This window comes from Panthera uncia, chromosome A2, assembly GCF_023721935.1.
Source record: "Panthera uncia isolate 11264 chromosome A2, Puncia_PCG_1.0, whole genome shotgun sequence".
Classification (NCBI taxonomy): Eukaryota; Metazoa; Chordata; class Mammalia; order Carnivora; family Felidae; genus Panthera; species Panthera uncia.
The window spans coordinates 53,281,594-53,308,639 of NC_064816.1; the positions used below are offsets into that span (position 1 = coordinate 53,281,594).

At 53.9% G+C, this 27,046-nt stretch overlaps 1 protein-coding gene across 4 annotated transcripts in view; it reads right to left on the minus strand.

The window, feature by feature from the left end:
• Positions 1 to 27,046, minus strand: part of SLC6A6 (solute carrier family 6 member 6) — an 85,863-nt gene that overhangs the window by 20,996 nt on the left and 37,821 nt on the right. For all 4 annotated transcript variants that reach the window (XM_049641059.1, XM_049641058.1, XM_049641061.1 and 1 more), the window contains 4 exons: positions 21,117 to 21,359; positions 19,090 to 19,224; positions 17,515 to 17,749; positions 7,169 to 7,301 (listed from right to left, as the gene is read on the minus strand). In XM_049641059.1, coding sequence (XP_049497016.1) covers positions 7,169 to 7,301; positions 17,515 to 17,749; positions 19,090 to 19,224; positions 21,117 to 21,345 — 732 coding nt within the window. In that variant the 5' untranslated portion in view covers positions 21,346 to 21,359. The remainder of the gene's footprint in view (positions 1 to 7,168; positions 7,302 to 17,514; positions 17,750 to 19,089; positions 19,225 to 21,116; positions 21,360 to 27,046) is intronic.

A 27,046-nucleotide genomic window follows, 5' to 3' on the forward strand; every position in this document is an offset into this window, starting at 1 on the left:
AATGGAAAGTAAGAGTGTGAACTATCAAGTGTATGTGTAAAAGGCTGACCCCAGTGGTTGGCATGTGACACTCAGTACGTATTAGCTAACATTACAACTTTTAGTACGACTCTTATGGTTCGGGATCAGTTAAGTGTGGGTTCAAATCCCAGCTCTGTCCCCTCTCTTGCTGGGTGGCCTTGGGCATGTTGCTTAACCTTTCTGGGACTGTTCTCTCATGTGTAAATGGAGACAAAAGTAATAAAAGACCTCTGTCAAAAGCTGAGGTGAGTGCCTGGCACTTCGGTGCTCAAGAAATGGGGCCTGTTGTTGACTCTGATTTTGTAGGAAGGACACGAGAACTTCTAGGAGGAGATGAAGTGTCTAAAGCCCCTTGGCCAGGAGATGGGGAAGAGCCTCCACTCCCTTGGGGCCGTAGGAGGCCCACGGCCTTCCCTGGATCACACAGCACATCCCAGGCAACCTAAGGCCAATTGGAGGTGGGGACCAGAGACGACCGAGGCTGTGCCGTGCCATTGCCAAGGGCCTGCCCTCCATATCCTCCCCTGTCCTGAGAGCACTGGTCTTCAAACACCCTGCGGCCTCAGTCCTCTTAGATGGATTTCCCAATCTTTTCCTTCAACCCGAGAAGTTTCCAGGCAGGGTTTATGCCTGGGAGGGGCTCAGAGGTGCACGGCTCTGAACAGACAGCGAACTCCTGGTACTTCCAGCAGGACACTGGCTGAATGAGGACTCCCCAGGCCCGAGCCCACTTCGTGCTCACTACACCCCCCCTAAACTGGTGTGCTGGCCACCGTGCTGACAGAGGAGGAACTGAGGCTCAACAGGGCTTGAAGACTTGCCCAGGTCATCTAAAGAGCACAGGACCTGCACCCAGGGCCCGTGGAAATTAACCACCTCGCTCTGAGCAAAGGCATGAGGTATTTCACATTGCCGATGGAGCACATACAGAAAGGTCATGTTGACCACATGCTAAGACTAGGTCGCAGAGCCCCTGACTCCCTCGGGACCTCAGAAAGGAACGACTATGTAGCCAATGCACCCATTTTACAGGTGAGGAAACAGACACCCAGAGAGCAGGCTGAATGTGTCTGTGGTGCTGGGGGGCGGGGGCGGTGCTAGGTTGCTGCAGCCAGAAGTGCCCAGGTGGGTAACAGAGGCCAATGGAGGGTGACAGACCCTGAACCCCACCGATCTGGCACAGGAACCCTCACTGGAGCACAGTTCTTGGATAGCCGACATCCCTTTGAGTAGAAATAACTAGAAAGGGCCTCTGGAAAAGGGCAAGAAAAAAGCTCTCAGGACCCGCCTGGCTCGGCTGCCCTCAGCCAGTACTGCCAACCAGCATTTATTGAATGCTTACTGTAAGCCTGGTACTATTCCAAGTGCAGTAACTTCTATACTTAGTTGGTCCTGCCCTACCCTAGCCCTTTGAGGTAGGTTTCAGTACTATCTTCGTCTTTTTTTTTTAATGTTTATTTTATTTTTGAGAGAGAGAGAGAGACAGACAGACAGACAGAGTGAGCAGGGGAGGGGCACAGAGAGAGGGGGGGAGACACAGAATCCGAAGCAGGTTCCAGGCTCTGAGCTGTCAGGACAGAGTCCAATGCAGGGTTCCAACCCATGAGCTGTGAGATCATGACCTGAGCCGAAGTTGGGATGCTCAACCAGCTGAGCCACCCAGGTGCCCCGTGTTCATCTTGAAGGTGAGGAACTGAAGCCTTTTCTCAGAGCAAGGTGGTTAATCTCCACGGGCCCTGGGTGCAGGTCCTGTGCTCTGTAGATGACCTGGGCAAGTCCACTGCTTGCCCACACAGATCACACCGCACTTAAGAGGCAGAGCAATAAAAAGCCCTTCTGTGGGGCGCCTGGGTGGCTCAGTCGGTTAAGTGTCCCACTCTTCTGTTTTCGGCTCGGGTCACGATCTCACAGTTGTGAGATCGAGCCCTGAGTCGGGCATCATGCTGAGCATGGAGTCTGCTTAAGATTCTTTCTCTCTCTCTCTCTCTCTCTCTCCCTCTCCCTCTGCCCCTCCCCTGCTCGCACTTGCCCTCTCTCTCTCTCTCTCTCTCTCAAAAAAAAAAAAAAAAAGTCCTTCCAAGTCTGGCAGTTTATTCAATCCTTCCAAAGACCCGAGGAAGGCTGGACTCCCCAAGGGCACAGGTTGAACTTCAAGCTCAGTGACTGGCTTGCTGTCAGACCTTGAGCAAGCTACTGTCCCTCTCTGGGCTTCATTTCCCCACAAGCTGAAGCCCGCCGAAGTGGGAGGCTCAGGCCAGATGAGCTCTGAAGTTCCCTCCAGCCCTGCCACCCCAAGGGGAAGGGTAGAGTGGTGTGGGTCACCCAGGCTGGGGTTTGCGTCCCATCTCCGCCACCTCCCAGCTGGGTGGTTTGGCCTCAGCTTCCATCTGTATGGGGAGGATTAAGGGAGCTGACCTCGCCTGCCACCCTCAGGGAACCTCGGCAGTGATCCTGGTGACCCCAGGTGAAGGGCGGGCCCTACACCTGTCTCTGCAGCTCCTTCCCGGGATGCCTTTGCTCCATCATGGCCTCAGTTTTCCCAGCAGAGAACCCTTCCAATTTCCCAAGGACCAGAAGGCAGATGCAGAGGGTGAAGGCAGGCCAGGAAGCCACAGAAGGGGTGAAAGAAAGAAACCCAGCATGCCCCCCTCCAGGCCGCTCCTCCCTTCCTGCAGACAGGCCCCCAACCAGTTCCCAACTCTGGGCCCTGCTGTGGGCCACACCCTGGGCCTGGTGAACAACAGCTGCTGACAGCACGCTGTCCCCAGAGGGCGGCCACTTCAAAGCCAGCTGGGCCCCACCAGGCTGGGCAACCAGGCTCTGGCCAGAGGGCTTTGTGTCAGGGACACAGGAAACCACCCAGGGATGGGGGTGGCTTCCCTTGTTTTTACATATTACATTTGTTTAACAAGCACTTAACTAGCACTTACTGTGTGCCAGGCACTCTACTAAGCTTTATGTGTGTTACTCATTTAATCCTAAAGGGGTCGGTACGTGTATCACCTGCATTTTCTAGATGAGAAGACTGGCCCAGAGAGGTTGATGTCAGGTGCCTGGGGTCACAGAACTGGTAGGTGGCAGAGGTGGGACTTGATCTAGGCCAGCTGACCTCAGAGTCCCGTGTCTTTTGTGTGTGTGCGTGTTATCCCTGTCCCCCACCCAGTCCAGACCAGGACAGCCCCACCTGATCACAGCCCCACCTAGTCACCCCACTTCATCTGCCTTTTTGGAAAGCCACCCTTGTTTTGCAGAACTCGCTGCTTTGAGGACAAGCCCCTGAGGCCCATTCTCTCAACTTTTCCGTGACTCCCCCGGGATCCTCACGGGAGAGGCTGGTGCCAGCCACCGCCAGTGGGCCTCTAGTGGTGGCCCAGCAGGCCTTGCCACGGGACGTGGTATTTTTCCACTCTTGCTGGCAAGCTCATGGTTCCTCTGAGCCCTTGATCCAAAAGCCCTGTGGCCCAACTGCCCTGGAAACTTGAGAGGACAACTCTTCCTCACTCCCCTAGGGACGGTGGAGAGAAGGTGGTCTGCAAGGCAGGAGGGAGACAGGCTAGTCTCACACTGCCCTGAACTTCCCTTGGGGGGAAAGGCCTGGGGAGCTGGGGTCCCTCAGCCCAGAGATGGAGGTCCGAGAGGTGGGGCCATGAGTCTGTGCCCAGCACCTAGGCAGGCCCTGAAGGCTTTCACAGCACCCCTGTGTGTGTGAGGGCAGCATCACGAACTCATTTCACATAAGCGGAAGGACGTGCCTAAAGTCACGCAGCCTGTGGGACCGAAACTGAGATCCCAAACCACATCTGACTCTGACTGCCACCCCTTTGTTTCTAAGAGCCAGATGGAAGAGCTGGCGATGGAAGGGTGCGGCCTCAGACCATGTCTGTGCTCCTGTCTGCCCGCAAATGTGTTCCCCTTCGGGTCCATGGCGCCGTACTTCCTGTGTGAGGGTCTAGACTTGCATCACCTTCTTGGACCTGAGGCTCTGTGAGCAGGGACATGCCTGCCTCATGCCCCACTGCACCATCAGGCTAGCACAGGTTAGGGCAGGCAGCAGGTGATGGTTAGGGGGTGGAAGAATGCAGGGCGCCGAGCTTGGCAGCTGGGCTGTCTGGGTTCAAATCCCAGCTTGTCCCAGACACCTCAGAACATTAGGATGGTTAAATGAGCTAATAAACAGCACTGAGAACAGTGCCGGTGATGTGTGTTACACAGCATTTGCTGCCATTATCACGGTTTGTTGAATGAATTAAGCCCCAACATACCTGGGCCACGGCTCAGATCCTTGGAATGACGACAGTTTACAAAAAAGGGAACTGAGGCTCAGAGAGGCAAAGTGACTTGAACTTGGGTCCTGAGCTGCCCAGGCCCTCCGTCCGTCCACCCTCTCCCTACCGGACCAGTGTCAGCCACTGAAGCAGGGCCATGCCAGGATGAGGCCTGCCCTGCTGCCCATGGGCCCAGCCCCCACAGCGGCCATGAACCTGGTCTGTGGCCAGGGCTGAAAGCCATGGCTGGCGGCTGGCGGCGGGCGGGCAGGCAGGCAGGCTGTAGAGCTCAAGGAAGTCCACAGAGCCTTACTGTGTTTGTCTTGGCTTCTTTGGGCTGGCCCAGGCCCTGCTATTGTTCTGGGAGCCATGCCCGCCCCTCAGGGGCCTGGAGCTGTGTGAGGAGGAGGTTGTCTCCAGGGGTGGGGTAGGGTAGGGGACCTCTGTCAAGTCACGTCTTCAACTGGCCACAGTTGCAGCCTGGTACCCTCTGCTTTTCGCTTTGATTCTATTGTCTTGCCCGCTGTTCCTGCGAAACATCAGCTTCCTCCATCAGACTGGGGGCTCCCCATAGATCTGGATCAGATATACCTCAGGGCCTTTGCACTGGCTGTTCTCTCTCTTTAGAATTTTTTTTCCTCCAGATATCCACATGGCTTACCTCTCACTTCCTTCAGACCTGTGCCCCAAAGTCACCTTCTTGGTGAGCCTGCCTGGCCACCCTATTTAAAAGTATACCCCAACACTTCCTATTCTCCTTCACCACACTGTCCTTTAACCACCATACTCTAGTCACCACCTGACTCCTATATATTTCACACATTCACCTTGTCACAACCAGCAAATGTGTCAGCTCCTGGAGCACAGAGATGTCTGTCTTGCTGACCCCTGCGTGTCCCCCGGCCCCATTCCTACAATAGGACCTGACAAATAGTAGAGGCACAAAATGGACAGATGCATAAGGAAACGATCATGTGTCCAGCATTGCTCAAGAACACTGCTCCATAGAAACTTCCTGGGAAAAACTCATCTCCATGTGGGGAAACGGAGGCCCAGTGAAAACAGGGTTGGTATTTACTGTACCGTCTGAGACAAGCATCGTGCTGGCTACGTAACACTTCTTGTTTGAACCCTCGCTTCCTCCCGTTCTGTAGATGAGGAAACTGGGGCTTCAAGGTGAGGGAGTACCTTTGAACAAGCCGCCTAACCTCTCCCAGCTTAGTTCCCTCACGTTTGAAGAAAGGCGGTGAGGAAGCAGCTTGCACACAAGACGGAGGAGGAGGTGGGGTGTCACGGGTGAACGCGCACCCTGAGGCATTGTGTGGATTGCTCGAGGGGCCCTCTTCCTGCCTGTCCCGGTGGGGCAATGCTGGCCAGGGGTGCTGCGTGTGGACATTTCTGAAGCCTGGCCTGCTTCCTTTCTGGACGGGGTTTTAGGAAAGCGGGATGGCTCCGAGCACAGAAACAGGCAGAGGGTGTGTGGGCTGGGCAGGCCCCCACTCCAGAATCCTTCCCATTCTGCCTCTGCCATCCTGGGCGCCCGGATCTTGCCCTGAAGGAGATGCTGGGATCCATTCAGACCCGTGATTTCACTTCGGGGGCTCTTCATCCAGAGACAACAGGGTCTTTCATTTAAATTCCGGTGCAGCAAAGGCCCCTTCTCCAGACAACTTTACCACCCACTGCCCACTGCTGTACCTCAAATGCCACCTTAACATACTCGCTTGACCTTTGGGGGCTTTTAGACCTTAAAGAGATTTTCCCCCATTGAGATGCAACTGATAGGAGGGAAATGATAGATGGGGGACATGTAAAGGCAGATGAGCCAACACCTTCACTATGGCCTAGAGCCTGGCCGAGGCACGGGCTCACACCTCTGATCGTGGCAGAGCCCTCTGCACTGACCTGAGATGGCAATGACCATGATGCCGGCCAGTGTCTTGGTTAATCAGGTAATGGTTTAGCTCTAATTTTAACAGGTAACATTTTAATCATAGGCTGACATTTTCATGATTGCCAATACACCAGCCCATACCTAAAACCTCAATTATAAGCTAACATTTTAATGATCAGCTACTACCTCTGTTAATAGCTAACAGTCTAGTCATCGTGTAACATATTAAATCAGTGGCGAATATTTCAGTGATGGCTAACATTCTGGTTAACAACTAACATCTTGGTTATGAGCACATGACTTAATCTTATTAGCGAAAGCTTTCCTTAATAACTAACAATTCAGTTTCCGGCTGAAATGTCACTGGTAAGATGATTCAGTGCGTTGGACTTAGCAGCAAAACTCCCGGTCAGTGCTTTTCAAACCCTCAGTGAGCATTTGGATTATCCGGGGATGCTGTTCAAATGTGGGTTCTGATTCTGCAGGTGTCGGGGGGGGGCCCATGGGTCTGCATTGCCAGCAAGTTTGCGGGAGATGCTGCCCATCAGGGTGCATTTTGCAGAGACAGGGTCCGTGCTGTTAGGGACTGGCTGAGAATCGACAATCAAGCTGCCAGCTCACCTTGCTTGCAGCTAACTTCACAGTTACAAAGCTAACGTCGGATATCTGCTAACAGCTACGCTTGGCCGTGGGAGCCAGTGACTATGGGAGCTTGTACAGGTACCACAGAGCCCACTGCCCGATTTTCAGGAATTGTGTCAGCTCGTTGTGAAACCCTTGGTAACTTGAAGTCAGACATGGTGGGAGTATTTCCACCACGAAGTGGGCAAATACCACAAAGCAGGGCCTTATTTTCTTTTAGGGGACTGCTCTGTCGCACACACCAGCACTTTGGTCTGGGCTCTGCGTCCAAGCGGGAGGTCCTGGGAGGGGGGTAGGCGGAAGATTCTCTGGGCTGAGGCAGGGGAGAGACAGAAACACCACTCACTTTTCCCGTGGACTTGACGCCCTTCCAGATGCAGAAGAAACAGACCAGCCAGACGAGGAGAAGGCAGAGAGCAAGGTCCCACTTCAAGGAGCCGGGGTCGTCGATTCCAGAGGACAAGCTCAGCACATTGCGCCTTCGAGCAAACAAAGCCGCAAGTCAGTCGGGCCGGCCCTGGGGCAGCGAGAGCTGAGGCTGAGGCGCCAACAGGCTGGGGTTGAAACCCCGACTCAGGCGCCATGTTTCCACAAGGCCTCTCGCCTCTCCAAGCCCTGGAATTGCCATGGGTCTTTGAAGCAGCTCCCACCCAGGCCACAGGGCTGTGGAGAAGTCAACAAGGAGATAGATTCGGACTCCTACGTCAGGCAAACCCGGGTTCAACCCAGTCTGGCCTCAGGAAAGTTAAGTAAACCTCCAAGCCTCAGTTTCCTCATCTGTAAAATGGGTACTAATTCCTGTGGATCGATTCTTAGTAGACCCTGCTTCAGTGCCCACCAAGGGCCAAACACTGGGTTCTAACTTGGCTCTACAGTGTAATCACTGGGCTGGTTACCCAAACTCCTGGACCTGAGTCTCCTCATTTGTGAAACGGGAATGACTACCCTCCCCCAACACTCTGTCCCATCCCTCTTATTCTATTCACCCCTGTTCCTTATCCAGATCTCCACTAAAATGTCAGCCTCACAAGGCTTCTACATGCGGCTGCACAGCACTTTATAGAGATTGGTGTTAAAAGAAAACCCACACGGGGCGCCTGGGTGGTTCGGTCGGTTGAGCGGCAAACTTCAGCTCAGGTCACGATCTCGTGGTCCGTGGGTTCGAGCCCCGTGTTGGGCTCTGGGCTGATGGCTCAGAGCCTGGAGCCTGTTTCCGATTCTGTGTCTCCCTCTCTCTGACCCTCCCCCATTCATGCTCTGTCTCTCTCTGTCTCAAAAATAAATAAACGTTAAAAAAATAAAATAAAAAATAAAATAAAAGAAAACCCACATGAAGTACTAACTACAGGGTCTGGGTGCAACCAGCACTGGGTAAACCTGTTTCTGTCCTGGCCTTGAGACGCCCAGAATAGGTCCTGGTACCTAAGCGATGCTGGTCTCCTCCCAACCCCCAGCAGGGTTGTGAAGGTCTTGGGGGTCGGGGGGTGGGGACAGGTAGACAGTCTGAAGGCTAATCAGCTCAGAGCACCCACCCTCCCTGCCCGGCATCACAAAGCAGAGGCTGGGTCCTTGGGAGTCCAAGAGACTTACTGACCTGTGGAAGATGCATAGAAACACCTACTCACAGACACATCTCTGCGGGGCAGATGCCGTCTGAAGTCAGGGTGGGGCAGCACGGGGTGCTGACGGCCAGAAGCCACACATCGTAATGCCAAGAAACTGTCCCCATTGTCCCAGAGCCCTGATACTGCAGCAGTGACCAAGGGCAGGCACACCGAGCCCAGGGATGTCAGCCCTAACCGCCACTCCATCAGGGTCCCTGTCCGCTGAATCCCCGGGCTGCTGACCATGGGAGCCAGGGAGCTCGTGCTCCCCTGGGAAAAATCTGGTTCGCTCCTGTTCTAACCAAAGTTCGCTCCTGGTTTCAAGGCCACACTCAAGCAAGAGAGGCAGAGAGGGAGTGTGCTTTGTGCCCTAGGCTCTCTTCTGTAAAACGCAGGTAACAGTTCCTGCCCCCATGCTGCTGCCTGGCAAAGCATTCCAGACCATTCCCTAGCTCTCAGCCAGCCTGTGGGAAGTTCCCTGTGGTCAGGGCTCTGGGTCTCAGAATGCCTACTGGGCCAGATGTGTCATTGCTTTTCCTTCTTTTTTCCAGAGTCAACATGAGGACCTTGAATAAATCCAAGATGCCCCTCTCAATTGGCATTCGACCGAGGCCTTTCTTTGGGTCACTGCCATGGTCCCAGCACCTACAAGAGCATGTGGCACATAGTACAGCCTCGATAAATACCTGTTGAGTGAACGAACCAGGGACTCAGCTGAGGCAGCTGGCAAGTTCACGTGGCACTCTGGACCAATCCATGTAGTATTACCATTAACGCACCTTAAAAGGGGCCAGCTTTCCTACCCTTTTCTTGATGAGAACCCTGACATCAAATGGCCTCCCCTCTGTCACCCACAATGGTGTGCTCATACCATCCACAAGGCGTTTTCAATTCATCTCATCTGATTCAAGGACTAAGGTCACTGGCCCCATTTTACAGATGGGGAACACCAAGGCACGGAAGACCCAATTGCCCACAGACACACAGCCAGCAGGCGACAGTGTTACCACCCTGTACTCAAGCCTGTCTGACTCCAAAAGCCCGCACTCTGTGGACTCCCCCATGCTGCTCCTCTGGCAAAGAGAGAATAGAGCCTAAACTTTAAAAAGAATCTGTCCAGTCCCTGCTATGGGCCAGGGTCACCTGAAGCCTCAGGCCAGGGGGCATCCCCGTGAGGCAGGCCGTCCGCCAGACGCATCCCGGCTGGGGCCCTGCCAAGCACGTGGATCTGGCGGCTGCAGCTGCCTGAGAATAAAAAGCCCTTCCCGCAGGCTCCAGAGCTCAGCGCCTTCAATGAAGGCCCGGGGCATGCTGGGCAGCGGCCCAAGGCTTCCTTGTGAATGGGCAGCGTCACAGGGAGAGTGCTTTTCCACCTCCACACCTTTGCACACCCTCTGCATTGCCAGCCACGCGGCCCTTGGGCTTCCAGAGAAGCCTTCCCTGCTGCCCCACAGACCACCAGAGTCCCTGTCGGTCTTGCGGCTTCTATATGTGGCTGCACAGAGTGTCACCCACAGGTGAAAAGTCTGTCTTGCTTACCAGGCTCCAAACATCCCAAGGACAAGGATCTCACAGGCAGGTACACAGTAGGTGCTCAGCTAACGCTGAGGAGGTGCCCGGCCTTTTCTGCTCTCCTAAGGGCAAGCCGACCGAGGAGCCTGAAACCCCAGAGCTCAGAATCTGACCACACCACGGCCAGCCAGTTCACGGACGCCCTTTCGACCTTCTCCCCCTCCTGTGCCGGGTAAACCCCTGGTGCCCGTGACAGACGGGAGGCTTGCTCTGGGCAGCTAGCTGAGCAGCTACGGAAGCCACAACAAACAAGGAAACTGAGTCTCCGCTGCTGGCAGCGAATTCCTTAAAGGAGCTGGCGACACCTGCAGCGACACTGTTGAAGGCACGTGCTCTTGGATCCGGCAATACTCCGTTCCTAAGACTCTCTCCTGTAATTACTCTTGCACGTGTGGCCACCGACGGGGTCCACCCCAAGCTATTCATCGCAGCAGCATCTGCAGGGCCGACGCCTGGACGCCACCCAAATGGCCCTCAACAGGGGCTCCGCAGGGGCAGGGAAGACACACAGTGGGATGCGCCACGGCCCCTAAGACAATGGGAAAGCTCCCTGGATGCAGATAAGGAACATAAAACAAGTGAACAAAGCAAGGTGGACAGCACTGTGGCATGCTCCCTATTGTGTTCAAAAGGGAAGGGGGTGGATGTACATTTGTGCTTGACTACGCACAGACTATTTCTGGTAGGACACACAAGACGCGGTTGCAGTCGCTGCCTGTGGGGAGGGGGACCTGGCGGTGGGGACACGGGGGAGGGGCGCTCACTTGGCACTGAATACCATTTTTTCTATTTGGCTGTTTTCAGTCTGAATGTTTTTCTCGGTGAATGTCTGATGTTGTCAGAAGAAGGATTCCATGTTTTTAATAGCACCTTTATAAAAATTATTTAAAATTCTTGAAAATGTTTGTAATGGGCCATGCAGACGTTCTAGGAATGGAATGAGTGTGTCTCATCCGTCAGGGGTTGTCAAAACAGAGCCCAACGTGGGCCCAGGGCCAAAGTGACCGACATCCTTTCCAAAGATATCTTTGGGTAGCCGTGGAGGCCAGAGAGTGTGTGCATCCGTTCGAACCCCTCTTTGAAGGGACCCAAGTGTGAAGGACCCTCCCCAAGCCCCCCCCCCCCCGTGGGACTCCTGTGGCCTCAGCCACAAAGCAACAGATAGGGATCTGTTGGGCCTTCCACCTGTGCTGCATGGGAGGGCTCAGGAAACTGTAGAGTGCTGTACCCCAGAGGCACGGCTGTGGTGCACTGCCCCTCGACGGTGCCTGCTAACCACCCCAGGAAACTGCACATTACCCCAAATCTAGCCATGTCCCCAGCACTGCCACCACTCCTGTCTGGGCCCCCACTGCTCCCCAGAGCTATTTCAGCAGGCTTCCCACTTGCCTTCCTGCCTCCACTGTCACCCTGCCCCCAAGTCTGTTCTCATCAAGAAAGAATGTGTCCATACCCAAGTCAGGTCACACCCCTCCTCTGTTCCATATCCTCCCTTGGCTCCTACCTACCTGGCTAACAAGGCCCTACCAAGCTGCCCCTATCTCTTTTTTGCCTCCCTGAATAAGGTGACCAAATACTCTTATCGTTCAGACCTATTAATAATGACAGTGGGACCACAGGTGTAAATGGGACGTGTCCGGGACAAGCTTATGTATGGTAGCCCCATCTCGAACCTCAGTACGGCCCCTTCAGCCACTGTGTTCTCTGAATAGATTGAGCACATTCCTGCCTCAGGACCTTTGAACTGGTTGTTTTCCCAGTCACGTGTTACAAGACATGCCAACGCCCTCCCTGCTTCAGGTTTCTGTTCAAATGTTACTTCACTGGGGCAGCCTCTCCTGTCCATCGTATGAAAATAGCATCCCTGGTCACTCTCCTTCTCCCGCCCCGGCTTTATTTTTCATCATGGATCATCACTTTTATACTACAATCATATTTGTGTTATCTGTGTAATGTCTGGCTGTCTTACTGCAATGACACGTCCATGGAGGCAAGGCCTGTGTCTGATCACTGCTGGACCCAGAGCAGTGCCTGGCACATAGTGGGTGTCCAACAGACATTAACTGAGTAAATTAATCGTACCCATTTGGTTGATGGGGAAACTGAGGCTCAGAGAGGTTCAGGAATTCACCTGAAATTACCCAGCTAAAAATCAACCCTGGGCCTGGTTCCCTTTTTCTGATGCTGCCCTGGGACCAGCCCCCTGTGTACCAGGTCCTACGCTGCCCTTCGCGAGAGCCCCCAGCATCCCAGGCTTCCCTGCATCTCTCATACAGAGGGAGGAGGCCCAGAGGTGAGCTGCATTCTTGTCCAAGAATAGTAATGATTCATTCCAGGGTGGGATCCAAAAAAGAATCGCCTGGACGTCTGTTTTGAGTCGGCCGCCCCGCTGCCGTCCAGCCGGCACTCAGAGATGTAAATACGTCCTCCGAGTGGGCCAAATCGTTTCCTTTTGACTGCCGGCCAGCCATTTATTGGCCATGGCTCTTCCCTGGAGACTGGCGGAGGCAACAATTATAAAAGGGCCCGTCCTCCCCGAGCATGGGGCCACACAAGGCTCTCTCCACCGCCTCCTCCTTCCGACAGCTGCAGGGGAAGATTGGCTGAGCACGGCTTGTTTGCAAATATGACTCATTTCTTTGATTCTAATAAAGCCTAATGATACGTGCTGAGCTCCCAGGGGGCTCGGGAGGAACCAGGGAGGAAGGCATGGCTCCGGCCTGATGGAGGGCATTAGGCCAGATCTGGCCCCGCCTGGCTTCCAGGGCTGGGGTGAAGCAGGACCCTTGGGGCAGACAGAAGAAGACCCCAGAGCAGAGACACGCAGGATGAGGTTAAGTGGGGGCAGAAGCTCTGTTTTCCATCACAGAGCAACTCAGAGTCCAATTATAATTCACAGCCAGTGTGAAATGAATGTCCCAGGGGCCCAGGTGGCTGTCACAGGGGTCTGCAAGGGCACATCTCACCAGCTCCTGCTGACAGTGGTGCTTTGGCGTTGCAGACAGGGTGGGCGTGGGGGGTCCAGGCCAAGAGAAGACCCCACGCAACCTGAGAGTGGGTCACGCAAACACATACGGCACAATTTTACCTGTGACCATGGGCTTGCGGCTCGTGGGGACACAGACGCTGCAGGTGGCGTCTGGTGGCAGAGGTGAGGTCTGGGAGCTCTGCTGCCTGTCTAGCTCCCTGCATCACTTAACCTCTCTGGTCCTCAGTGTCATCCCCGAGGAGCCGTGACTGGAGGCCCTGTCCTTAGCATATCCCTTGTCTTAGCTCTTTAAATAGAGCCAGACTGTGAAGGTGTTGAAACCATGCTATCTCCAAGGTTTAGAGAGGTGAGGTCTCTGCCCTGGGGTGCTGCAGCTGGGATGCGTGGTGGCCAGAGTCAGCCTCCCTGCTCCCGACGACCTCCTCTAGTAAAACTGGAGGGGGAGGGGCAGCTGGCAGCGATGTTCGGCAAGTTCCTTCCCTGTCCAGGGCCCATAAGGAAGTCTCAGCTTTCACAGTGCCTTCTTATCTTGATTCCTAGGCAGCTCTCATCAGGCATCGTTTGCTGAAGGCAAGGTCACCTCGAAGACCTACGCGTCTGCTGCAGGTGAGAGACGTGGAGGGAAACGATGGCTGGGGCCGGGCTTTGGCTCGAGGGACATGGAGACCAGCCTTTTGAGAGTCAGCTGGTACCAGTCATGGATACCTCCATAATGTCCCAGCAAGCCTCTCCTAATGGAAGCCGCAGAGCTGGTCACTGTAGGGCTGGTGGCTATTTTCAGGGGAAATCACAGAAGCTGTGTGTCACCCCAAAGGGAACCCAGACCCACTGATGCCTGACCCCTGTGAGGCCCTGTCTATAGTTGGTGCTTCATATATGCCCTAGTCTCTCTCCCACTACTGTGTTCCTTGAGCAGTGTCCAAAACATATTCACTCATGTCGCTCCCCTTCTCGTATACCTTCTATGGCTCCCCCTCCTAGAGAACAAAGCTCAAACTTACCGGGCTAACATTCAGAGCCTCAAACCTTCTCCTGGCCCCATGCGTCCTACACTCCAGCCAAACTGGTGACTTTACTACTCCCAAACACTTGTGTGTGTTCAGAATGGCAAGCCTCTTCATGGGCTGTTCCTTCCACCCAGAACGTCTTTTCTCTCTCCTTTCCAGCCTAGGGAGCTCCTATTCACACCTCAAAGCCCAGCTCATATGGCCTTTCCACTTGCAGTTGAGGAAACTAGGCCAGAGAGGGGTGGCTGCCTTGCTGCTCTGGGCTACAAAGCCAAGTGGATGCAGACAAGCAATCAGTGAGAAGAATCGGCACTCGGTGGGCACTCACTGTGTTGAAACATTCTCACTTAATCCCCCCGGGCTGAGTGAGATCATAGTATCGCAAAAGCCAGGAGAGGGTTCTGGGCTGAGAAATGCCACATTTGGATTCACAGTTGACTGCAGAGACACAAGGGTAAGGCAGGGAGAGGAGAGTCCAGCGCTGGGGTCTGGGAGAGTGATGATGGGACTCCCATGCAGGGTGGGGGGGGGAGTGCAAGTGGGGAGAGGGGTCAGACTCTGGATATACTTGAAAGGGAGAGCCAAGAGCACCTGCGAACTGGATGGGAGCTTTGAGGTGGGCAGGAGTTTGGGATGAATCCTACGACTTCCCTCCTTGAAGCACCTCTCCAAAGATGAAATGCAGTGAGAGGGGCAAGTCCCCGGCACAGTGCTCACTGGAGCCGTTAGTTCTCTTTCCTCCCCCCTCTGCCATGTGCAGGAGAAGGGAGGCTCTAGAAGGCTGGGAGCCGGGCCCTTCTCACCCTTAGCACCTGGCCCAGGGCTACACTGCACTGAAGCCCCCGGCCCCACTCACTGGCCCCAGCCTCTGCTCGTGCAGGTGGCTGGCCAGGTCTTCTCGACTAAGCCTGCATTCCAGGCTCCTGTTCTGTGGACCCCAGTCCTCCCCAGGGTTCCAAAAGAGGGTAAGCCACTTGGAGACATTCAGGTGGGCTCACAAAGCTCTGCTGAGACCCAAAGGCTGGAGTGGAAGGTGAGCACCGGGCAGGTGGCCGGTGCTCTGTGGGCTGAGCAAGTCCATCCGCATCACGTGGGCCTTCGGAAGCCGCCTGCAGGGTCCGGACATTTCTGAAGATAAATCCTGTCTCCGTGGCTTCCAGGCCAGGAAGGGCAGCTTGGGCACTCAGGATGGGGATTCTGGAAGGCAGGAGCCTTAGAACCCACAGGAGGGCCGGGTGTGGGGGACGGGCACGTGAGAAGGCATGGGAAAAACCAGACACCCTGAGGACCTCATTGCTCTTATGAGTCCTTCCCAAGAGCCCTCACGTCTACGCTAGCAGAGAGGGGGAAGGAGGACAGTCCCTTTGCAATTTGGGGGGAGGGGAGGTGCATACGGGAATTTGAGAAGGGGCCATTCTTAGTCCCTCTGAAGGGCGGATCACTTGAGTTTCAAATGCCCCTAGAGGGCAGTTTTATCCACTACAAGGGCACTCAATAAATTAAAATGGCCCACATTTCTCAAGCAGCTTCTCAGAGCTCAGTCTCACTCTGAGAAGCTGCACAGTCTCACAGTCTGTGTCTCTGAGTGAGACTCAGAGCTGTGCACAGTCTCACTCAGTTAAGGGCAGCCCTACATCCCTGGAAGGGCAGTGCTATGATCTCCCCAAGCACAGGGGAGAACACTGGGGCCCAGAGAGGAAAAAGCACCTGTCCAAGCTAGGACCGGCAGATCGAGGGTTCGAACCCAGGCAGCCAATCCGTGCCCGAGGCAATGAGGTCCCAGCAGGTATCCAAGTGGCTGGTTGGGCACCAGTTTCCTGGGTGGGGCAGGCCGCGTGTGGTCAGGCTGTGCCAGGAACAGCTGAGAGCACACAAGGCTGTGGTTTCGGGCCCCACTCAAGTGAGAAGTTCATGGTGCCTGCATTTCTTTGTCTATAAACTCAGCTGTCTGGTGGGGGTGGCGTGGAGTGGGTGACGAATATGCTTGTAATGCCCTCTCTGTCTACAAGTGGAAAATATGTACACACAGAGAGCCCTTGTCCAAGCAGGCCTAGGGCCTTGTGAGCACAGACCGAAGGCTCGCATGTCACGACAGAGAATGGACCACCTGAGAGTGGGCCACCTGACCCTATCTTGCCTATGATTTCCGGGCCCCAGCCCTAACGCATGGCTGGGACTGGTCAGCAGGCAACCCCCTCTTCTGTGGGCCTGTTCCTGGGCCAGCTTCTAAGAGCGGGGAAGACCCTTGGAAACCCCAAAGCTGCACACAAAGAGGAGTAACATCTCATGACGAGGAGGGACCACCCCCTTCCTTACTGATGTCTCCTGCCCCTGGCTCTCACCCTCCAGGTGAGGACTTATCTCAGTCATTTTCAGGACCATCAGGATCATACCAAGGTGCCAAACCCCAAGTTTAGTGGAAAATGACGCACAAGTCCATTTTTGATTGGCCTCCAAACACTGGGTTCACAGGACTCCCTCGGACATCAGCAAAGAGGTGCCCAAACTTCAGGTTTCCACATTCTGCCTTTCTGCTGTCTGTCCGCTGTCTATATTCCTGTAGGTGCTGACTACATTGTGGTAAACCATAAAAACGCCCACAGCTCTCCACTCCTCTCCTGAAGAGACAAGGGCCTAGCTCCTACCTCTTGAATCTGGGTTAGCCTGTGGCTTTCTTTGGCCAATGGGACATTAATGAAAATGGAGCAGAGGCTTGAAAAGAGGTCCTGTGCTGGGGCTTTCCCATTCGTTGTTTTGGAAACACTGAGCCTCCTGTAAACAGGCCCAGGCTCAGGCTAGCCGGCTGCATGATGGACCCATATGGACCCATTGCCCCTGGCACCCCAGCCAATAGCCAGCTAATCCCCAGAAGAGCTATCCTGAGATCCTGCAGCTGACCTACCCATGAAGGAGCCCAGCAAAGACCAGAAGAACTGCCCAGCCAAGCTCAGCCCAAACTGCCAATGAGCAGAACCATGAGCCAAATAAATGGTGGTTGTTTAAAGCTACCAAGTTTGGGGGTGATTGTTACACAGCAAAAGCTAGCCAATACATATTTTCTTGCTCTATCTATTCACCTTTCCGCTTGAGTAACTACTTCAGCTTCATACGTGCATTTTTCTCTACGCAATAACAGGTTTGATGTGCTAACTATACATTTTTTCCGAAAATGCATTAAGAAAACTACATCATTTTCAGACAACAGAAGTACATATACCTGCATACGGGTGTAGGAATGATTCATTCCCCTCATTTGACAGTTAAAGAAACTGAGGCTCAGAAAGGGGCAGTGACTTGCCGAAGGTCAAACAGCCAGTAAAATGGCAGAACTGGGATTCGGTTCCAAGCCTGTCTGAGACCAAAGGCATGGATTGATCTCCAAATCTGCACCCTCCTTCCCCCACCATCCATCCCAAGACAGTGACTGCCACATCCCTGGGGAGAAGATGAGGGAGTAGCCTGTCGTCCAGCCCCCAACCCGTGCCCTCCTCCCTCCTGCCTTCGGTGAGGCTGGCCTTACTCCCAGAACTCGGTGACGGGCGAGGTGAAGTTGTTGGTGTTGAGGGTGGCCCACAGGCTCTTGTTCTTGCGCATAGTGTCTTCCATGCACTGCGGCGTGTTCCAGCTGTGGTTACAGTGTGCCCAGGGCAGCTCCGACTGGAAGGACTGGAACAGATAGTATGTGGCCCAGGCCAGGATGATGACGTAGTATATATTCAGGAGGGACACGATCACGATGGAGGCATAGCCGATGCCTGTGGGTGTGGGCAATCAAGATGAGAATCAGGAAGGGGGCCAGACCCACCATGGCCACCTATTCAACTTCAGTATCCCCAGGGCTGGGGCCCAGACGGGCCCTTCAATAATGACCAGCAAATAGGGGCACCTGGGTGGATCAATTGGTTAAGCTTCTGACTCCGGCCCAGGTCATGATCTTGCGGTTCGTGAGTTTGAGCCCTGTGTCTGACTCTGTGCTGACAGCTTGGAGCCTGGAGCCTACTTCCAAATCTGTGTCTCCCTCTCTCGCTGCCCCTCCCCCCCCCACACACACTCTCTCTCCCTCTCTCTCTCTCTCTCTCTCAAAAATAAATAACCATTAAAAATTTTTTTAAAAAACCTAATGACCAGCAAATATTTATAGGATGAATGGATGGCTGGATGGATGGGTGGATGGGTGAAAGAATGGATGGTCTGATAAGCAGGATGAATGGAAGGATGGATAGAGGATGGGTAGAGCAATGAATATATGGCTGGATAGATAGATGAGTAGATGGATAGATGTTTGGTTGGACAGACAGCTGAATGGATAGATCTTGGGTTGATAGATGGATGTTCAATATGTTGGATGGATGTATGGATGGTGGCTGGTTGGAAGGTTAGGTAGATGAATGGATGGATGAATGAGGGGATGGGTAGATGGGTAGATGGAAGGCTGGTCTAATTGACTAATGGAAGAAAGTTTACTGGATGGATAGGTTTATATAGATGAATGAATGGACTCACACATCCTCCCACCCCTGCCAATTATAATCATAACAGTGATTATTTTATGAGTGCATACTAGGTATTAGGCATAGGAGTAAATGTTATAATAATAATAATAATAAAGTTACCATTAATTTGGTGCTTAGTACGTATACAAGACACTTTTACGTAGCAATGTCATTTTGTCTTCATAGTAACCCTATGAAAGTAAGCATACTATTTCCATTTTACAGATGAGGAAACTGAGGCACGAGGCAATTAAGGGACTTTCCCAGAGTCACAAGAGTTCGAGCAAGAGGAGGACATAGGACATGACATCATACAGCTCCTGAATTTGAGTGCTTATCTTCTGCACTATATGGCTGAGCAGCTGCTACATACGGATCCTTCAACAGTGCAGAGAGGTGGGAACCGCTCATGTGTATTGGGCAGCCACCATGGGCCGCAGCATCACAGGAATAACGCACCAACTGCCTGCCACCGTGCGTCAGGCACAGTGCCAAGTGGGCTTGCATGAGGCTCCAATGTACCTCGCAAATAGTAGGTGCTCAATAAAAATTTGCTGACCCGATGAACGCCAGGCCCCGGGTGACCTTTGTCCCATACTCACCGGAGAACAAGGGGCAGATCTTTTCCCAGCAGGTGATGCCCCCTTCAGAGGTGTACTGGCCTATGATTACCTCCAGGAAAAACACAGGCAGGCCGCCGCCAAACAGGAAAATAAAATATGGTATGAGAAACGCACCTGCAGAGAGAGCAGAGTGGGATGAGGGTCAGACTGTGGCTGCCACAGGGGCCACTCCCAAGCCCTCCCGGCCAATGGAATCCAGGAGAATGAGGGAGGGGCGTGAGGGATAAAGGCCAAACTCTTGGACCTGGTTGAAAATTCTCCGGGCCTTGCCCACCTGTCCAGGGGGCATCACCCTTCCAGTGTGCCTTCTCACCTGCTTCAAACCCACCAGGTGCTTTTCGAAGCCTCCAAGCCTTTGCTTAAGCTGTGCCAACGACCTGCCTGCCTTCCCCACATCCGTCCATCTCGAACACGACCTCCTCACTGAAGCCTTCGCCCATCCTTCCCCAGGCCCGCCCAGGGCAGGAAGCTGAGAAGAACCGGCTAGGAAGGGTGCAGTGATGAGAAGCAAGAGGTGGGAGTCTCCAGCTGGGGGTAAGAGCCAGGGCGAGGATTCCTACCTGGCATCCACTAATGGCTTCGGCGGGTCCATAAACCCTTTGAAACTGTGGGCAACTTGGGTCTATGTGTATGTGCTTTGTTCTGGGGAGCGTCTAGGGCACTCATCAGAGTCCCAAAGGCGCCTGAGACCTACAAAAGGTTAAGAAACCAGGATCTAAGGCAGAATTTCCCAAAAGGTGGTTCTCCTAACTTGGGCAGCAAGCCACCTGCTGCCAAGCAAGCCTCTGATTGCAGGCCGTCCTGGGCGCTGAGCAATTCCTCCCTGCCCAGTGTTCCATAAGCCCTCTCCTTGCACCAAGGAGAAGGTCTCCATCACGTGCTGCCCGACTGTGATACCTCCGACAAGAGAGGATTTTAGCTCAGAATCCTCTGAGCAGCAGCAGGTTGAAAAAAACCCAAAAAACCAAAAAACACACCAAAACCCTGAACCAAAAAACCCAAACCAGCCAACTAGTCGAATACCCACTTACATTAAAAAAAATTATCTTCAAAGATGGTTGAAAGATACAGATTCAAGGTCTAAGCTCTGGGGACACAACGTACAGCACAACAACGGTAGTTAACAGACCCGTACTGCGTATTTCAAAGTTGCTGCGAGAAGAAATCTGAAGTTCTCAACCCCAGAAAAAAATGTCTAACTGCGTGGGGGGATGGATGGTCACTGGAGTTACTGTGGAGATCATTTAGCAATATACACATGTATCAGTGCATTATGTCGTACACCTTAAGCTAATAAATGTTACATGTCAATTGTATCTCAAGGAAATGGGAGCAAAATTTTTAATTAAAAAAGAATATATTTTAGAATAGATTCACCGAATTTCTTTTCTTGGATACCTTTCCATCGCGGCAAATAATACTGGTTTTCCATTTATGGGGGTGGGAACAAAGCCTGCTTTTGAAGTACATTTGGATTAAGTTAGAAAAAGCCAAAGCAGGGGTGCATGGGTGGCTCAGCGGGTTAAGCGTCTGACTTTCGCTCAGGTGATGATCTCACGGTTTGTGGGTTCGAGTCCCACATTGGGCTCCATGCTGACGGCACAGAGCCTGCTTGGGATTCTTTCTCTCTCTCTCTCGAAATAAATAAGTAAACTTTAAGAAAAAAAAAAAGGAAAAGAAAAGGCAAAGCAAAGGCACGTAGATATGGGGGGATTTATGAAGGGGCCATGTGAATGCCTGAGGCCTGGGTCATATGGGTCTGGCCTCATCGCCTCTCGAGAGAGAGATGGTAAAGGACTTACTCGAGGTTGCCCAGCAAGACCCTGACAGAATATCACCTGACTCCCAGTTGTGCTCATTTCTTGCCTCTGAGATGGGGTGGGAGGTAGCAGGCTGACCCAGGGGAGGTCCACGCTGGGGGCCTGGGAAAGCGGGGCATGGAGAGAACCCCGTGGTCCGGCCCCGCCCTCTCCTCCAATGCCACTCTCTGCCCAGTCCAGGCTTACCTCCACCATTTTTGTAGCAGAGGTACGGGAAACGCCAGACGTTGCCCAAGCCAACGAAGCCACCAGCCACAGAGAGCACAAAGTCGATCTTGCTGGACCACTTCTCCCTCTGAGGGGGCTTCCCCTCTGCCTCATCTTCGGGCCGTGTGCCTGGGCTCTTCCCCGGGGATGGCTTCAAGATGTCTTTGTGAAAGTCTTTCAAACACTGCAGTTTCTCCTTGGTGGCCATATCCTCCTTGATTTCTGTAGGGGACAAAACAGAAGACAACGTGTGCTCGGTAAGGGACGGCCTGTTTGTCTTCGGCACATGCTCTCCTTTCTCACCCATTAGCTGGCTCTGATCCACCCAGGCCAGTGGCAGGGGGCCTGACATCCCCTGTCTATCCACTGCTCTGTCCTGAGTGATTTGGACCCCCTAGGTGATCAGGGACCTCAAGACTCAGGAACTGACAGGTTCCCCAGGCACTGCTGAACAGAAGCACGGGGATCCCATGTTTGTCATCTCCAAATGTCATGCCTTGTTCTGCACCCAGAGGCAGAGAAGCTACCCCAACGCTGGCATCATCTCCACAAAATAAGACACACGCCGGGCAAATCCAAGGTAACTTCCCAATAACAGCCTGCCTGCATTTGCTAGAAATGAACAGACACTGTCTCAAATTTCAGATTTTCCTAGAGAATGATGGCTCCCATTTCATTCAAGACCCAGCACAGTGCCTGGCCATAGGAGGTTCTCATTCCCAGCTTTGAAAAAGCAGATTCAAAAAAGAAAGAATGGCTAAACATAAATGAGTACGGAATGGAGTTTCAAGCCGGAATGGACACGGTATTTGAAAAACGAGGTTTCCATCAAAGTATGGAAAACAGATGTTTATGAAACAGGTTTGCAGTTCATTAACCAGTCACATCTCTGCGGCACACTGTGGGGCTAACGGAAGAACAGGGGCTAATGTCCATTTGCCCATCCCTCTCTAGCCACTCTGGCTTGCTCTAACCCCTGCGCCATCCAGGCCCTCTTGCCCTCTGACTCCCTGTTGGGTTCAGCAATGGAAGACCCCAGATGAGGTCCAATCTCCAAGTCCCCAGAAGCTGTTCAGGATCACACTCAGCCCACCCCGGCTTCGAGCCCACTCTAGAGGAAGTCTGCCACCAGCCAGGAAAGAACATCTTTCTCTACTTCTCAGGTCCCTGAGCCCTACCCCCCGCTGCCAGCTGGGCTTTGAGGGAAGAGCACTGCGAGTCCCAGCCCAGGGTGAGAGGGTGCCTTTGAGGGTTTACCCCCACCCGGCGGACGGCCACAGAAGGCAGCTGAGCTGGGGGAGCCAGACTTAGGGGGCCTACCCACCCCTCCCCGAGCAGAATAAAAAGTGTGACCAACTCATAGCCAAACAGCCTGGGATCCAAACGGATGGCCAACATGGAAATAACCGAGAGAAGTCAAGATTTCTAGGTTTTCTTAAAACATGTGAAGGTCATCAGGCCTCTTTGGGTTCACATTCCTCAAGGGAACGATCGGCTGGACCAGATGCGGCCCGCTCACCCAAGCACACCCTGCCACCTGGCTCACAGGACATCTCTAGTGGGGATCTGAGTCTGCCTTGGCAAAGTGCTTAGCACTACGTACCTGACAATGTCTTGCTCAAGCCCTTGCTTCCTTGTTAACCGTCTCTACCTTGACAAGAACACAGGCTCCATGGCGACAAAGACCTGTCTTATCTACTGCTGTGCCCAAAACCTGGAGTGCAGGAGGTCGCCAGGTAAGAATGGATGTGTAAATGGTCCCCAGAGTGGGGTCTTCAAGCAGCTGTTGCCACATCCCAGCTCTGATGCCAGCGAGTGTCTCTGCCTGGCGTGGGTGGCGGTCTGGGCAGGGTGAGATGGGGGCTGCCTGAAGACCTGGGGTGTGCACAGAGGATGCCCTGGCCTGGCCCCAGCAGACAGACCCACAGGGGCCATGCTCTGAGGAGGAGAGGCACAAAAGCACAACAGAACCCCCATTTCCCCCACGCCTCCTTCCTCTCCCTGGCTCGGGGTGGGGGACCCCGATTGTTTCGCTATCTGGCCATGAGCAGACCAAGAAAAGGCTTCCTGGAGCCGCCGGGCGCTCGCTGAGCCCTTCCTCTGTCTCCTGGAGCGCAGACTGGTGGCGGCATCCGCACAGCCTTTCTTTGCCCTGCTCCCTCGGGGCGACGTGGGGGTTCGGCCAGGCGTATGGCTACTGTAAAAATAGCCCCAGCGGCCAGCATTGTTCTAGCATTAATTTGTGCAGCCCCCGATGGTTATCTGAGCAGCCCATTGTGGGCTGGCTGGATGGGAGCATAATTGGAGGATGTGGGACTCAAGTCCCTCCTAGTGAAGATGTTTTTCAGGGAATGACCCCTGAACCTCCTCACCAAGAGGGTCGGTTCCGCCCTTTCAGGCTCTCCTTGGATCTCGGGGCTACGAGGCACTTCACAAGGTCAGCCAGGCGGAGGGGGGAGGTGGCCAGCTTCTGTTCGCACAGGCAGCTGGGAACGGCGAAAGTTCTGCCCCAGTAGGATCCTAGGAGCCGGGGCAGCTTCCCTGTGGCTACCCTGAGAGTCCTGGCTCTGCCCCCCCAGGTCCCCAAACCCACTTGCCAGGCTGGCACTCAGAGGACCCTGCAGAAACGTGGGGGTGGGGGGCAGCAACAAGTTCCCCGAGACCCTCTGCTCCAGGCTCCTGTTTCCCATGAGGTGAGACCTCCAGCCCCTTCTCCCCTCAGGACCCCGTCTTCCCAGCACCCAGCACCCATGGCTGAGCCAGGATGTGGGTGGGGCTTGAATGGGGCACAGCTGGGGCCTGTCACGTGTCTGGCACCACGGGGGTTTCCCGTCTCCTCATCCCAAAAGCACATCCAGGGACGTGTTCTTCTGTTATGTCACCTGTCTCACCCACGGCTGCCACGAATACAAGCCCACCTGCCCTTCAGGAACACACCAGCCGGTTGCCCTGCCTCTGGCTCCCTGCCACCAGGGCCACAGTCCATGACCTCGTCCAAGACCTACTCATGCCCTGATGAGGCCAGGCCCAGGTGCAGGCATCCCACCTCCCGCTCAGGGGGCTCATTCCAAGCCCTTCTGTGGTGCCTGACCAGCCCCGTGCCTGTAAAAGCCCATTGCAGTAAGACCCTTGGCTTCCGCCTCCTGTACATTCCTGGCATCCACCCACATCTCTCCGTTGCCATGGCAACCGCGGTGCTCAGGGGCCCTGACAGTTCTTGCCTGGGCATCTGCGGCAGCCTCCTCCCAGGTCTCCCTGCTGCTACACTGTCCCAGCTCCCCAAACTGTTCTCAGCGCAGCAGCTGAGGGCAACGTATAGAGCACAGCAGACCAGAACATACCCCATTACTCCTAGGAGAAAACACAAACTCCTCACCACAGCCTAGGCGCCATCTCCCCATTCTCCCTTCTCCTTGCGACACTCTTTCGTTCATCCCACTCCTCAGCTTCAGGCTCCCTACGAGGCTGCTTCAAGCCTCTGGTGGCGACCTGACCCCTGGAGGAACTGGAGTATGAGCCCCGGCCTAGAAGCTGACAGCCGTTTCCTGGCTGGGTGTCCTCGGGCAAGTTGCTCAACCTCTCCAGTCTTTCGTGGCCTCACCTGTAACGTGGGGATAATCACGCCCAGCTCATAGGGATATTGTGGAGACTCCACAGGGGAGGAGAGGAATGCATGGAAAGTACTTAGAACCGTAGTGGCAAGTACTCCTTACACAGTAGCGGCTGCGTTACTGTTGTTACCGCCACAATTATTATTGGGTCCACCTTGACCTTGGGGTATGCAAGGCCTTGGTTCTACTCAAGGGGAGATCGGCGAGACCCGGGGAGGCCAAGCGACACTCCTGAGGTCATATACCCGGTAGTGACAGTAACTGTAACACGTGCGCCGAACTTTCAGCTCTGCCGCCAATCCCTCCCCCGGCCCAGCCCAATCTCAGACAACACCTTCCCTGGAATACTTCCATCCATCTCTGCAGACTCCTGGAGGCCCACTAATTCCCACCTGTCACCCCACAACACCCTCCCCACAGTGCAGTGAGCACTTAGGAACAAGCCCCCTCCTAGGCATTCCAGCAGCCCGCTGGCTGCCAAAAGCTGTTTTCCTTGGCCCCAGGCCCAGGGCTATTTTGTAGCCGTGATACATAATTCCCCATTTTAAGAGCTTCCTCTTTGGTTATTACAGCTACAAGTGATTAGAATCGGCATTAGAATCAGCTCTGACACAGAGGCTCCAGGATTAAGGCTCCCTCCTTGCCCAGCTTAAATTCTCCTTGTCTCTGTTGCAGGGGTCAAGGCCAGAACTGGCTGTGCCTGAAGACCGACTTACAGATCACCTGGTCAGCTCTGGCACGTCCACGGACAGATTCGACCTGGTGCCAGCGGTGCCGTGGATTTATCAGATGTTCCTTTGCTTCTCCCCCATTTAAACCCACTAGAATTTTGGTACTTACACGTTGTGCTGAGCTGTCAGTAACTAGTGGTCTATTTACTCCTCAAACAGCCTTACTGTGCAAGGGAAGGGATTTCTAGTCCTGTTTTACCCATGAAGGAAGTTGAAGCTCACGTGAGAGAGTGAGTGGCCTGCTTGGGGCTATGCACACAGAAGCCGGAAGCCAGAATTCCCACCTCCACCTGCCCAATGCCTAAGGCGCTGGAGCCAAGCTTAGAAGGAGGAGACCTCTGCCCTGTTTGCAGATGAAGATGCTAAGGCCAGAGGAAAAAGGCCAGATGTATAGCAGGACACAGTGGGGACTGGGTGTCCTGCCCACCTCCCATGCCCTCCTAACCCCTCTGGCCCCAGATGCCCAGGTGCCAGCCAGCTGGACCTCGAATCAAGCTGCAGACACCGCGGTGGCTGCCTTTCCCAGCACCTGCCGCTTCAGTCCAAGGCTGTGGGGGAGAGCAAGCCCTTGCCCGAGAGTTCTCACCCTTCCCCGGCAGAACTTGAAACGTTTCCCGTAAAAAAAACAAAAAACAAAAAACAATCCCACAAGGCTCTCTGGAAGAGAACGAGGACTTCAATCTCTCATTGTCACTGACTTAACCAATCAGTGAGGTTTTATCAGGTTTTCAAAATAAAGAGGGCAGGTAGGTACACTTTGCTGTTTCCTCTTTAGAAGCCCTTCCACCCACTCAGAGGCACACAGCCAGCCCCTGAGATTCATCTCTGGACAGTGAGTGTTTCTCAGCAAGCCTCTGGGGGTGAGGCAAGCAGCACCTAGAATCCCAGAAGAGACCCCCACTTAGAGGTGGAAAAATAGCAATGTCCTGTTGGGCTCACTGTGGAATTAAGCATTCTGGGGCAAGGCTTTATCCTCTTCTCCCATTCCCCTGTTCACTCCAGAGCCAGGGTTCTGGGCTCACTGAGGCTACGATCCAGCTGCGTGACCTAGAGCAGGTAACAACCTCTCTGTGCCTCATTGGCTATAAGAACTCCCCTCCTAGGGATTAAGTAGGACGATGCCTGTAAAATGTTCAGCACAGGGTCTCTTACATGCTAAGTGATTAATAAATATTAGCTATTACTGAAGAAAACAGCTGACCACACTGGAATTTTATTAATACTGTGTGGCAGGCATCATATCCTGAGTGTTTTGAAAAGAAGAAAAAAAGCAAGCTGCATTTATGAAGCATTGACTACACACACGTTTATCTAGCAGTGTGCTAAGTGCTTTGCAAGCATTTTCTCAGTTAACCCCCCTATAGGAGCCATTTTGCTGACGAGGCCTGGAGAGGTGAAGTCACCCATCCAGAATCACACGGCAAGTAAAACGGCCGCGGAGGCTTCAAACAGCTCGCAGGTCTGCTTCAGCCTCTGTCCCATGTTCTCAAGCACTTGGCCATCTGGGATCACCTGCAAGGTGACCAAGTGAAATCAGGCCTGGTGCCTTTAAGTCCACTCCAAGCCG